Here is a 14822-nt window from a genome sequence, read left to right on the forward strand (position 1 = left end):
TTGCCTGAACCCAGGAGGCGGAGGTTGTGGTGAGCCGAGATCGCACCATTGCACTCCAGTCTGGGTAATAAGAGCAAAGCACCGTCTCAAAAAAATATACTTGGAGATACAAAATACGGACGTGTGATGTACTACTCCTATGTACCACTTTTGTTTCCGCCCAATGCTACAGTGTCAACAGCCAATCAGAAGCTTTACCTGTTATTTAACTTATGATTACCATACAACTTTTATCACTACATACAGTCATTTAGGGCCATTTTGAGAGGTAGGCTTGCAATAGATACTTCACCAAATAAGTTATATGGATGGCAAATAAGCATGAGAAAGCATTCAACATCACCAGCTATTACAAAAATTCAGTCAAGATCACAATAAGATACTACTATGCACCTATTAGAATGCCCAAAATAATCAACAAAAATTGACAATGCCAAGTACTGCTCAGGATGAGGAGGACCGTGAACATTCATACAGTGCTGGTGGAAATGCAAAATGGTAGCGCAACTCTGGAAGACAATCTTAACAAAAAGTAAAGCATTCAAAAATGTTAAACACACTCTTACAATATGACCCAGCAATACCATTCCTGGGTGTTTACTACTGAGAAATACAAATTTATGTATATATACACATCAAGGCACAAACATTATCATCAGCTTTGTGATAGTCAAAGCTTGAAAATAACCAAATGTCCATCAACAAATGAAGGCTTTAACAAATTGTGATTCATCCACATAATGGAATACTACTCAGAAGTAAAATAAACAACTGTCATATTTTAACAACCAGGATAATTTCAAAGCTATAACAGAGAGAATGAGAGAATACGAGAAATCGGTCTGAAAACTTTACATACTATGGTCAGCCGTGGTGTTCACATATGTAATCCCAGCAATTTGGGAGGCCAAGTGGGGAGAACTGCTTGAGGCCCAGAGTTTGAGGCCATCATGGGCAACATAGGGAGACCTCATCCCTACAAAAAGTTTTTAAAAATTAGACAGACATGGTGGCACATGCCTGTAATCTCAGCTCCTCTGGAGACTGAGGTGGGAAGATCACTTGAGCCTAGGAGGTCAGGCAGCAGTGAGCTGTGACTGTTCCACTGCACTCTAGCGATGGTGACAGACTGAAACCTGGGTCTCAAAAAAATTAAAAACTTTACATACTATAGGACTCTATTTATATGACATTCTCAAAAACGAAAACAGCAGCAATGGAGAGCAGAAGAGGGTTCCCACAAGTTATGAAAGTATGGCAGGGCAGAGGATAGGGTAAGAAGATAAGGAGTATATTAAGAGAGTTTTATGGAGTAATGAAACTATTCTATACAGAATTGTACACAGATGGCTACAAAAATTAATGTTATAAAATTCATAGAATTTTAATATAAGATTATTTATTTCAAAAAACTGAACTCAAAATAGTCATTTAAAATGGCATAAAAAAGACAATTTCAAATATACAAAGTTGAAAATATTCATCACAAGCTAACCTGCACTAAAAGAAACATTAAAGAAGTCCTTTAAGCAAAGGAAAATTGTATCATATTAAAATATGGATCTATATAAGGAATGAAGAGCAGCGTAAATGGCTGCCCCATGAGTAAATACATAAAATATTTTTCAGTACTTAAATCTTTTGAAAAGATTATTGAGAGTGAGATCAGCAAAGATGGCAGAGTAAGGACTTCTAAACATCCTCTCCTTCATAAAAGGCAAAAGAATGCTGACAAAATCTGTCAAACTCAGTTTTTTAAGAACTCTGGAAATTGACCAAAGGATTGCAAGAATCCTTGGCAAAGAGGCATTTAATCAAGAAAAAACAGCTGAGTCTTGGTTAGGAAAATCAAGCATTTTAACTTGTGCTACTACTACTCCTTGCTCCATACTGAAGAGAAAAATGAACATCCTACAATGACAGGGTATTTTTTTTCCTTCATTTTGTTTTGTTTTTAAAAGATACCCAAGAAGCCACTGGAAGAATCAGAACAAGGATGGAACTCTTCCAAAGTCTAGTTCCCCAAGAAAAATCATCACAATTTGATTCACCTGGCATTTTCCTGGAAAAACTTACAAAAAGGGCTCTCTGTGTGTACATATGTTTGTTCGCTTGTTTGTTTTGAGATAAGATCTCATGTTGCCCAGGCTGGAGTGCAGTGGTGCTGTAACGCCTCACTACAGCCTCCACCTCCAGGACTTAAACAATCCTCTCACCTCAGCTTCCTGAGTGGCTGGACTACACACAGCTGTGCACCACCACGCACAGTTAATTTTTTATTTTTCTGTAGAGACTGGGGGGAGGGGATCTCCCTATGTTGTCCAGGCTTGTCTTGAACTCCTGGGCTCAAGTGATCCGACTACCTCAGCCTCCCAAAGTGCTGGGATCACAGGCATGAGCCACAGTGCCCACCCTCACTACCCACCACCCTACCTTTTTTCTTTTTTTTTTTTGCAACAGGGTCTCACTCTGTGAGTCAACCCAGGCTGGAGTGCAGTGGTGCCATCAAGGCTTTCTTGACCTTACTTGAAAATCACTTGCTGAAAACGGCCTCTTCACACTCCCCACTGCACCCACCCATCATCACTAAGTGTGTTTGTCAAAAACAATCAGAGGCAACTGTTTAAACATTATAACTGCTTAAGGTGGCAATAACCAAGTAAGGCAAAAAAAAAAAAAAAAAAGCTAACCAAACAACTTAAAAGGAAAAGCTGGTGAATAATATGTAGAATGAGGACTTTAAAAACATCTGATATATACTTGGGCATATGGAAGGACATGAGCATGCACAGCACTGTACATACCCAGGATATGTCCATGCTCAGAAAACACAGGGGACCTGTATTTTGAACTTGAGGTTCTTTGTAAGCAGGAAGTAAAAGGTAAGGCAGAGTTGACAACTGCTTGGCTGAATACTGAAAGGGAAAACCAACAAGTACACAGAACCTTGTAGTAGATTAGAAGCCTTAACTTCAAGGCATTTAAGAAAATCCAAGTCTAGTCATAACTAACCACTATGACAACCGAGTACAGTTTTTGATGACCTCATGCACAATAATACAGACTTTACAAGAGAAAGTTCTATTAGTTCAGAGAAGTCATCAAACAACCAAACAACGGTAACAAAAACAACCACAAACCTTGGGAAACTCTCATTTCCAGAGATGTCATATTGTTATTATTATTAAAAATGTCTATTTTTCACCAAAAAATTAAGAGAAATGAAAAAAAGTACAAAAATATGGGCATAGAAAAATTAAAAACAGCAATAAACAGAAAATGTTCCTGATAAAGCCCAGATATTGGACTTACGAGGCAAGGACTATCAGCATTTTTTTTTTCTTTTTTTTTTTTTCCCCCTGAGACAGAGTCTCACTCGATCACTCAGGCTGGAGTGCAATGACACCATTACAGCTCACTGGAGCCTCGGTCTCCAAAGCTCAAGCAATCCTCCTATCTCAGCCTCCCAACTCAGCCTCCTCAGTACCTGGAACTACAAGTGGACACCAACACATCCAGCTAATGTTTTTTTTATTTTTTGTAGAGAGAGGGTTTCACCCATGCTGCCTAGGCTGGTCCTGAACTCCTGGGCTCAAGTGATACACTCACCCTCCTTGGCCTCTTGAAGTGCTGGGATTACAGGTATGAGCCACCACACCTGGCCAAAATACACAACTCTTAGATGCACAAAAAAATATCCACCAAGAAAGACCATGTTCTGGGCCATAAGTTTCAATAAATTTAAAAGAGTTCAAATTATATAACATAGTGTTATCTAACCACAAAAAAATTGAAATACAAATCAAGAACAGGGGATAGGATCTGAGAGAACAGTATTGGGACATAGCAAGTTTGTAGAATAGATCCACAGATTCACTGACAGTTTCTCCACACACAAAAAGATGACAACAACTAACTATACACACAAAAACCACCTTCATGAGAACCAAAAATCAGTGGGATAAATGGAAACAGCCATCTTGGACTAAGACGGAAGCCATGTACTGAGAATGGCAGAGCCACAAAGAAGGGGCCCATGTCCATCACTGCACAGTCAACCAGATCAGACCAAGATTGCTACCATGTGTATTATGATGTGAGAGAAATAAGAGTCTCTCTTCTTTAATCCTTTATTGTTTTGACCTTTGTTATAGCAACCTAATGTTTGTACAAGAGGGCTTTCATTTCTTATTTCATTCGTTTCTGCATTGTTTTATAGCATGTATAATTAGTTTAAGAATTTAAATATATACATTATATGTGTTTATCTTTAAGCAAAGACAGAGATGTAAGTAGATATATATAAATATCTATATACAGAGACGGCGAAATCTTTATCTATCTATAATCTGTACAGAGGTGATACAATGTGCAGTGGACCAAAGACTTTAGATTTTCATTTTCTGATATATCAAAATATTTCAAATTATTTATACCTTTCTATAAATTAAATTCACAAACCTTTATTGAGAATTAGTCATGTGAAAGAAACTAAAGTGACAAAAATAAATATGTAATTTTTTTTAGAAAGTACTATATTCACTCATGAGTAGCAAATTAATTTCAACAAAACAGTATCATCCACACTTTTCAAGTAATATTGTTAATCTAAAGACCATTGATTTGAAGTTTTGTTTGTACTTAATTTGGCAAAATCTGTTTTGTTTTATAGGTGTATACAAGCTCTAAGGAAAATAAATTTAAATAAAGTTTAATATTTGAACATTTTTCAGTATCTTTAAAATTTTTTTATATATTTATAATAAAATAATTAGGTCTCCCAAAATTTATTTATTTATAAACTAAACACACATCTAACCAACCCATGGTTCAAAGAAGAAATGAAGCCAGGTGCAGTGGCTAACACCTATAATCCCAGCACTTTGGGAAGACAAGGTGGGCAGATCACCTGAAGTCAGGAGTTCAAGACCAGCTTGGCCAACATGGAGAAACGGTCTCTACTAAAAATATACAAATTAGCCAGGTGTGCTAGCACACACCTGTATTCCCAGCTACTCAGGAGGCTGAAACAGGAGAATCACTTGTTTCCGGGAAGTGGAGGTTGCAGTGAGCTGAGATTGTCCCACTGTACTCCAACCTGGGTGACAGAGCAAGACTCTCAAAAAAAAAAAAAAAAAAAAAAAAGGAGGAGGAGGAAATCAAAAGGGAAATTATCAAATATTTTGAACTAACTAAAAATGAAAACACAATATATCAGAATCTGTAGGATAGCACTACAAGCAATACTTAGGAAAGAATTTAGAGCACTAAATAACTATATTAGAAAAAAAGAATTATCTAAAATCAATGACCTCAGAGATCACACTAAAAACTTTATTGAAACACCACATATTCTCACTCATAGGCGGGTGATGAAAAATGAGAACACATGGACACAGAAAGGGGAGTACTAAACACTGGGGTCTATGGGGGGGAAAAGGGGAGGGCCAGTGGGAGGGGGAGGTGGGGAGGGATAGCCTGGGGAGAAATGTCAAACGTGGGTGAAGGGGAAAAGGAAAGCAAAGCACACTGCCATGTGTGTACCTACGCAACTGTCTTGCATGCTCTGCTATGTACCCCAAAACCTAAAATCCAATAAAAAATTAAAAAATTAAAAAAATTTAAAAAATTAAAAAATAAAAATAAAAAAAAAACCTTAAAATCCTGTAATTCCAGCACTTTAGGAGGCCAAATCAGGTGGATTGTGTGAGTCTGGGACCTCAAGACCAGCCTGGGCAACATGGTAAAACCCTGTCTCTAAAACAAATACAAAATTTAGCCAGGCGTGGAGGTAAATGTCTGTAATCCCTGTTAGCCTACTTGGGAGTCTAACGGTGGAGAATTGCTTATGCTGGGAAAGTCGAGGTTGCAGTAAACCATGACTGCTGCCACTATACTCCAGCCTGATCAACAGAGACCCTGTCTCAAAAAAATAAAAAAATTTAAAAAAGCAAATTAAATGTAATATAAACCAAAAGCAAAAAAGACAATCAAAGCTGAAATTAATTAATTAAATAGGAAAAAAAAATCAATGAAACCAAAAGCTGGAACTTGGAATAATAAGGGATTATTATTTTTGTGGTTGTTTAATAAATAATATCAAAAATCTACTTAAAAATGGTTGGAGGCCAGGTACAGTGACTCACACCTGTAATCCCAGCACTTTGGGAAGCTGAGGCAAGTGGATCACAAGGTCAGGAGTTAAGCCCAGCCTGGCCAAGATGGTGAAACCCTATCTCTATCAAAAATACAAAAATTAGCTGGGCGTGGTGGTGGATATCTGTAATTCCAGCTACTTGGAGGCTGAGGAAGGAGATTCACTTGAACCTAGGATGTGCAGGTTGCAGTGAGCCCAGATCACGCCATTGTATTCCAGCCTGGTGACAGAGCAAGATTGTCTCAAAAATAAAAATTAAAAAAAAAAGGTTGGAAAGGAGTATTTACTGATAAATACTACGTTTATTCAACATGGTTAGAAAAAAAAGCATTGCATAGTATCCTGTAAAGCAGACCACTCCTTTAAATGCTGGGGACAACGTTAAAAGAAAAAACACAACTGAAAAGCAACTTTTTTTTTTTTTTTTTTTTGGAGAGAGTCTTGCTCTGTGGCCCAGGCTACAGTGCAGTGGCGCAATTTCAGCTCATTGCAACCTCCACCTCCCGGGTTCAAGTGATTCTTGAATGTAATAGCCAAAAACTGAAAACAGGCCATATATTCATCAACAAGGAATGGATTTAAAAAATTGTGGAATCCAATGGAATACTATTGCCTCAACAATAAAAAGGAACGTATTATTAACACATGCAACAACATGGATAAATCTCAAAATAATTATACCAAGTGGGAGAAACCAAATATAAAAGGATATATACTATACAGTTCTATTTATATAAAACTGTAAAAAATGCAAACTAATCTACAGTGACAAAGTACTGAACTGGTTTCCTGTATATGATATGGATAGGCTGAGAGGAGTGTGAAAGAGGAATTACAAAGAGATATGAGGAAACTCTGGGGATAATGAATATGTTCAGTATCTTGACTGTGGTGGTGGTTTCATGGGTATATGCATGTCAAAACTCATCACGCTGTACACTTTAAATATGTGCAGTTTACTGTATTTCAATTATATCTACAAAATATCTTTTAAAAAGACATCAGTAATATTACCTTTTCCTTTCAGGTCTAAAACAAACACTATCTTCCCTTTCTTTATTTTTAATTGGCAAGCAAAACTGCATATATTTATGGCATATAACATGATGTTTCCATATATGTCTGCATTGTAGAATGACTAAATCAAGCTATTTAATATATGCATTATCTCACGATACTCTTGTTTTGTAATGAGCCTAATTAAAATCTACTCTTAGAAACTGTCAAGTATACAATGTATTGTTACTTACTATAGTCATCATGATGTAAACAGATCTCCTGACCTCATTCCTCCTATAGAACTATAAATTTATGTTCTTTGACCAACATCTCGCCAATCCCCCCAGGCTTTAGTAATCCCACTTTCCTCTTTGTTAATATGCATTCAACGTTTTCAGATTCCACATATAAGGGAGACTGTAGAGTATTTGTCTTTCTGTATTCTCTTTCATTTTGGCATCGGATAATATTATTTCTGAAACATCCCACAACTAAACATTTTTTTTCCCATATTCTCTGCATTTTTACAAGTTTCGATGCGAGGCACAGCTGTTAAGCTTGCAGAAATACAAATACATCAGCAAAAAACATTTTCACCAACCACCACAATGCAGTTACAGACAGGACCTGCCTCTGCTTTCTCCCCTTATAAGGGGATATAAAATGACTCCAGTCATCTTTTTCTTTGCATCATTAATGACCCAAAGGCACTCTCTAAAAAATAAAAATAAAAAAATTACCACCGTCACACTCTTCAATCTTTCACACCACCTTTTTTTGCTTTCCCATCTTCCAACTCCTCTTGGTCACTAAAAATAATGTCTACACTTCTATTTAGTTTTACTTCACCTTCTCATATCAATCAATTATTTTTTAAAGATGTTTACGAATAAAAACAGTATTTCTTTCCTTTCCTTTTTTTTTAAATTACTGTCCCTTGTGGAGCAGTAATTTGTGGAGCAAAAGTCTGCAGGCAGTGTGCCCAGAGTACCAAGAACAGCATCTCTATAGCTTCTCAGACTTTTGGCTAAGATTTAGTGATCTGTTTTTATCAGTTTAATATCTGGAATGTCTTCTATCTGAAGACAATATATTAAATGGGTTTTTGAAGCAGGGAGATGGAATAGGAGCTTGCTTGATCCACTCCACACATCAACCTAGTATTGCAGTACCTCCAGGAATGGTGAACCCCCCACCTCAAGGGATAAAAATCAAAAATCAAAAATAAGATTTCTATATACTTACCTCAAGTACTGGTCCAGCACCAAGAATAATCTGTTCTACTCCACTGGCAAATCCTTTCTGACTGAGAGCAGTAAGGTGGTGAATAAGAAAGTTTGTGCTTTGAGTCTTCCCAGAACCACTCTCTCCCGAAATCACGATGCACTGATTCTTTTTGCGCTGAAGCATGGCATGATAAGCTACATCAGCCACAGCATAAATGTGGGGCTCAAGTTTTCCCAGTTGGTGGTTATCATACATTTTGACGTATTTGGGGTTATAAATAGGAAGAAACTTGAATGGGTTAATAACTATTAGAATACTGCCAACATAGGTATAAATTTTTTCATGCTTAAAGCGATTTCGTAGGTTTTCTAAAAGAGTTTTCTCATTCAAATCAGGCAAACTACATAAATCATCAAAGTCTTTCTGTTGAGGCTGTGGAAGAAAACCCCGTTCCATCATCCTGCGACGTTCTTCTGTTACCCGTAGCCATGACTGCAGGCTACCATAATGGATTGATCCATCAAGGTTTTTTTCTCTCAGAAGAAAGCGGTAGTCCTCTCCACTTAAGCGATTTTCCAGAGCCATTCGGGGCCACAACATCATTCGCTGAACTGGACAGTCTGTTGGATTGAGTATCCATTCTTCTCCACCAAATTCCTTTACCTCTGCTAGAACGTAACATTTTGCTTTGTCCAGATGAAGTCTGTTTATAAGGGCCTCAATCACCTCAGCAGCTGTGGAGTTTTTTCTGGCAGGAATAGGACAGTAGATTGTCCCTTCTGAAATAGTCCCAGGATATATCCGTAATGTATGTTCATTATCTTCAAAGCGTCGTCTTCCTCCATCATTTATATTCATATTGGATCCTGTCCCATCAGCATGGATAGTACATGTTCAAAGTCGTGCAAACCATTTTCTTGGTAAAATAACTGTAACATAAAAGATGTAAAATATTTAGAAGTAAATATACATTGCTTTCTGATGCTTAAGAAAGAAAAGCTTAACAAGTCCATTGATTATATCTTCTAAAACACAAATACTACCTCTTCTCTTATCACAGGGACAGCTTCATGAGACCACATAATATGAAGTTTCACTGTCCAAATCTGGGCACTTTCTAAAACAGTAACTTGCCAAAAAACATATATTTTATTATTTTTTTGTTTTTTGAGACAAAGTCTTGCTCTTATCACCCAGGCTGGAGTGTAATGGCATGACCTCAGCTCACTGCAACCTCCCCCTCCCAGGTTCAAGCAATTCTCCTGCCTCAGCCTCCTGAGTAGCTGGGATTACAGATGCCCACCACCGCGCCTGCCACCACACCTGACTAATTTTTGTATTTTTAGTAGAGACAAGGTTTCAGCAAGGGCTGGTCTCGAAACTCCTGACCTTGTGCTCTGCCCACCTCAGCCTCCCAAAGTGCTGGGATTACAGATGTGACCCATCGTGTCTGGCCTCAATGTATTATTATATTAAAAATTCAAAATCCAAAGAGTACAAAGAAAAATTATTTTTCTCCTGCTCTCTCAAATGTTGGAAGGTACTTGGAATTAGAACCAAGTTATTTCTTTATACTTAACAAAGACTGGATTAAGACAGAATAATCATGCAAATCTAATTGCCCTATACCAAAAACTCCTTAAGGATAAAGCAAAAACAAGAAAGAATGCCATCAATGGAGCAAAAATTTTACAAAATTTGTTAAAAACTGTAAGAGGATGAGATAGAGAAATTACATAAAACCAAGAAAATGATGAGAGAGACCAACTAAAGAGATAGACATATTTTCAAAGAATTCTAGGCTCTGACTCACTCCCTCCCACAAGGTGGGAAGAAGGGAATTTGGCAAGAGCAACAACAGACTCCTGCTCCTAACTTGCTGGGCAAATTTAACAAAATTATGTAACTAGGCACCACTACAAATTTTATTAAGCTTTCCTTTGTCCTTCAATGCTACCATTATATCTTTTTATCTAAACTTATTTATTGCATTCTTTACAAGTATTCTGCATATTCATTCTTCCCATCTTCTCAAACCTTATATATAGTATATCACACTTCTAGAAGAATGATATCAGCTTTCATAACTCACTGAGAAAATAGTGATATTCCTTCAAATGGCTTCTGCAACTCAAAATTTATTCCTATCTTCACCTCATCTATTTCTTCCATTCCTGTCTTAAACTGAGAAAATATGCCCCACACACTTTCCAAGGCTAATAAAACCTATTTCTTATCTTAATTAGTTCTACGCCCCCCAAAAAAACTACTCTCATGTGTCATCAATATTTCCCTTTTAATTTCATTCCTTTAACATATAAAGATGATGTGCTATTAAAAAAAAACAATAAATACTTTCAATTACCTTTTTTTTTTTTTTTTTGACATAAGGTCTCTGTCAGAGACCAGGTTAGAGTGCAGCAGGGTGATCTCGGCTCAGTGCAACCTCCAACTCCCGGGCCTAGGTGATCCTCCCACCTCAACCTGGCTGGGGACTACAAGTACGCACCACCTTGCCTGGCTAACTTTTGTATTTGTAGTAGAGATGTGGTTTCACCATGTTGCACAGGGTACTATCTATCCTCTCATACTACTACATATTTGTCAAAGTCTTCTAATCAAGAAACTATTTTTTCCCTTTTGCCTGGATGGTGTTTCAAACAGAGAATAATATAGAGCATATTAAAAAAAACAGCTATATAGGCCGGGCCTGGTGGCTCATGCCTGTAATCTCAGCACTTTGGGAGGCCAAGGTGGGCAGATAATCTGATGTTAGGAGTTCGAGACCAGCCTGGCCAACATGATGAAATCCTGTCTCTACTAAAAATACAAAATTAGCCAGGTATGGTGGCACATGCCTCTAATCCCAGTTATCCAGGAGGCTGAGGCAGAAGAATCACTTGAACCCAGGAGGCTGAGGCAGAAGAATCACTTGAACCCAGGAGGCAGAGGTTGCAGTGAGCCAAGTTCACACCACTGCATTCCATCCTGGGCAAAAAGAGTGAAACACTATCTCAAAAAAAAAAAAAACAGCCATATAGCTACTACCCAAATTCAACAAGTTTGCAAACTGCTATAACTTGCTCTAGACCACTTTATAAACAAATTATTAGAGATACAGTTAAAGTTCCTTCCTTTGCACTTCATAGATAAGCACTATCCTGAGGTTTGTATTATTCTCATACATAACTTTATATTTTTATTACCTGTGTGGTCTCCATAAATTATATAAAGCATTAATTTTAAGAGACAGAGTCTCACTATGTTCCCCAGTCTGGCCTCCAACTCCTGGGCTCAAGCGATCCTCCTCTCCTGCCTTATTCTCTGGAGCTGGGACTACAGGTAGATGGCACCATGTCCAGCTCTCATTTTTTCTTAAGCTTTAAAAAGATGATGTATTTAACAGTCTGCTTCTCACTTTAATATTCTTTTTTATTTGTAAGTGTTGACACATACAATATTCGTTAATTGCCAAACAGTATCCCACCATAAATTCAAGTTTTGAATCAATCCACTATCCTAGTGAACACTAGAAGTTTCCGGTATTACACTATTAAAACAATGCTGCAATTCCCATGTTTCCTTACACGTCTTTGCTAGAATTTCTCTGGGCTTCCTGTCAGAGTGAAACTGCTAGGTTTTAGATCATCTTCAACTTCACTGAATATTAACTGTAGTTAACTATTAATATATGCTTATTTTACCAGCCATTTTTCTAAGCATTTCGGATGGATTATTTCATTTTATCTTCACAATTCCTCTTCACAATTCCAACCCCTAGGGTTGTTTTTAATTACCCTCCTCATTAAAAAATGCAGAAACATTACACAACTTGCCCAAAGTCATAGTCGGAATGTAATAAACGTGAGATTTGAAGCATACAGCCTCTAAAACCTGTATACTATTATTTCCTAATATAGATTTTTAAAAAAATCTTTCTGTATCCTTAGAACATAAAGTTATTATCCTATATTTTCTTCTAATAGGCCTAAGTTTTGCTTTTCTCATTTAGCTCTTTAATCCATATGGAATCTATTTTCAGTATGCTATGAGATAGGACTCTTAATTTTCTTGACTTCAACTCAGATTAGCAACTGAACCAGTACCAAATAGTTTATCCTTTCCGCATTAGTTTCTGCTTTTTTTGTTTTGTTTTGTTTTGAGACAGAATGTCACTCTGTCACCCATACTGGAGTACAGGAGTGTGACCTCAGCTCACTACAACTCCTGTCTCCTGGGTTCAAATGATTCTCCCACCTCAGCCTCCCAAGTAGCTAGGATTACAGGTGCCCACCATCACGCCAGGCTAATTTTTGTATTTTTAGAAGAGACAGGGTTTCACCATGTTAGCCAGGCTAGTCTCGAACTCAGGTGATCTGCCTGCCTCAGCCTCCTAAAGTGCTGGGATTATAGGCATAAGCTACCACGCCCAGCCTCCTCACTGATTTATAATGCCATCTTTGTCATGTGGCAAATTTCACATACCTATCAATCTGTTCTGGGCTCTGTATTCTGTTCCATAGGTCTATTTGTCCACCCCTGAACCTCTGTTAATTACTACAGTCCTATAATTTTGGTATCTGAAAGGCACATTACTTTAACGTGTTGTTCTTTACAAATTTTACCTTGGCTATTTACCATAAAACTTTTAAGTTAGCTCCCAGCACTTTGGGAGGCTGAGGCGGGTGGATCATGAGGTCAAGAGATCGAGACCATCCTAGTCAACATGGTAAAACCCTGTCTCTACTAAAAATGCAAAAAATTAGCTGGGCATGGTGGGACATGCCTGTAATCCCAGCTACTCAGGAGGCCAAGGCAGGAGAATTGCCTGAACCCAGGAGGCGGAGGTTGAGGTGAGCCGAGATCGCGCCATTGCATTCCAGCCTGGGTAACAAGAGCAAAACTCCGTCTCAAAAAAAAAAAAAATTTTTTTAAGTTAGCATGTTTACTATCATAAAAAAAAACCTTTTAAGATTTTAATACTGCATCGATTTTACAGATTAATACTGAACAGAACTGACAGCTTTTTGACTCTTCCCATTCATAAACACCATGCTGTTGGCTTTTAAAAATTACAACTATATTTTTCACTTCTAAAGTTTTTGTCATTTTCAAATCTACCTGATCTTTTTTCTACCTATTTACATTTCAAAATTATTTAAACTTAAGGGCTATTACTACTTCACTTTTCTTTTTGAAAACCCTGAATATATAATTTAATATTTTTCAGACTAACACTGAAATGTCATCCAAACTGAACAGCTCTTCTGATTATTTTATATTCTCCTTAGCTGAGATGACTTCATATGTTTGAGAATTTAGCTTCAAAAGTGTACCTTTGGTGGAACTTTTTTTTGTTTTTCACACAAACACTTACTGAGAACCTACTGTTTACTACATTTTTACGACAACCACAGTATCATATATTTTTAAAAATTAAAAATGTCTGATATTAAATGATCAATTGATGTTCAGATTTCCTCAGTTATCTCATAAGTATTTTTCTTACAGATATTCTTGCTGGAGATTCTTTTCTGCAATAAAAGTGAGGATGTACTCTGAGCTACCAGGTTCCTATGTACAGCTATGTTTGCTTTCATAGAAGCTATAGCCTCTGGCAGCAGTCAGCAACAAATCTCCTTCTTACAGCCAGGGAGGCTAAGACGTGTACCACTCCAGGAGATGCACTAAGTCAAGGGGTCCCCAACCTCTGGGCCGCAGACCAGTCCAGGGCCTGTCAGGAACTGGGCCACACAGCAGAACATGAGCAGCACGTGAGTGAGCATTACTGCCTGAGGTCTGCCTCCTGTCAGATCATCAGCAGCATTAGATTGTCATAGAAGCATGAGCACTACTGCACATGCAACGGATCTAAGTTGCATGCCCCTCATGAGAATCTAATGCTTGATTATCTGAGGTGGAACAGTTTCATGCCGAATCCATCCCCTACCACCCTATCCATGGAAAAATTGTCATCTATGAAACCGGTCCCTGGTGCCAAAAAGGTTGAAGACCACTGTACTGAGCAATTACAATCTGATCCCTCAAGTTGTATAAGATGGCAGCCCTAAGTAAACTCAAAAATATCTTTTTCAACAGAGGAGTCCTATCTTGGTCCACTGTTTCCAACAATAAGCCCAACTCAGACAAAACCTCACCTGTTCCTTTCTGAAACATGGAAATGTTTATCTTTTTGGGCACCAGTTTTGTCAATTTGGTTTTATCTTTTTGTTATTTTATCAATCACTGCTGTCTGTGATTTTTTTTAAAAAAAAAAAAGGGGTGTCTCAAAACACTGCTCAGAAATGCATCTTGATCACAACCCAGTCCTTGCTAAACAGCTTGAAAAATCTTTATTTGCAAATCAGAGACATGAGCTTTCACTCAAATCATCTGGGGAACTTTTTAAAAATGCACATTACCAGGCTCAACAATAGTT

General features: G+C 37.6%; 1 protein-coding gene and 1 non-coding gene across 20 annotated transcripts in view; one reads left to right on the forward strand and one right to left on the reverse strand.

Annotated features, from left to right (window-relative positions):
• MYO9A (myosin IXA) overlaps positions 1–14822 on the reverse strand; it is a 284781-nt gene that overhangs the window by 208465 nt on the left and 61494 nt on the right. For all 19 annotated transcript variants that reach the window (XM_078333528.1, XM_054240463.2, XM_078333527.1 and 16 more), the window contains exon 2: positions 8402–9312. In XM_078333528.1, coding sequence (XP_078189654.1) covers positions 8402–9241 — 840 coding nt within the window. In that variant the 5' untranslated portion in view covers positions 9242–9312. The remainder of the gene's footprint in view (positions 1–8401; positions 9313–14822) is intronic.
• Positions 8164–8350, forward strand: LOC118145462 (U2 spliceosomal RNA). Its single transcript, XR_004730564.1, has one exon. It is a non-coding gene; the product is annotated as a U2 spliceosomal RNA (small nuclear RNA).

Source organism: Callithrix jacchus, chromosome 8, assembly GCF_049354715.1.
Source record: "Callithrix jacchus isolate 240 chromosome 8, calJac240_pri, whole genome shotgun sequence".
Lineage (NCBI taxonomy): Eukaryota > Metazoa > Chordata > Mammalia > Primates > Cebidae > Callithrix > Callithrix jacchus.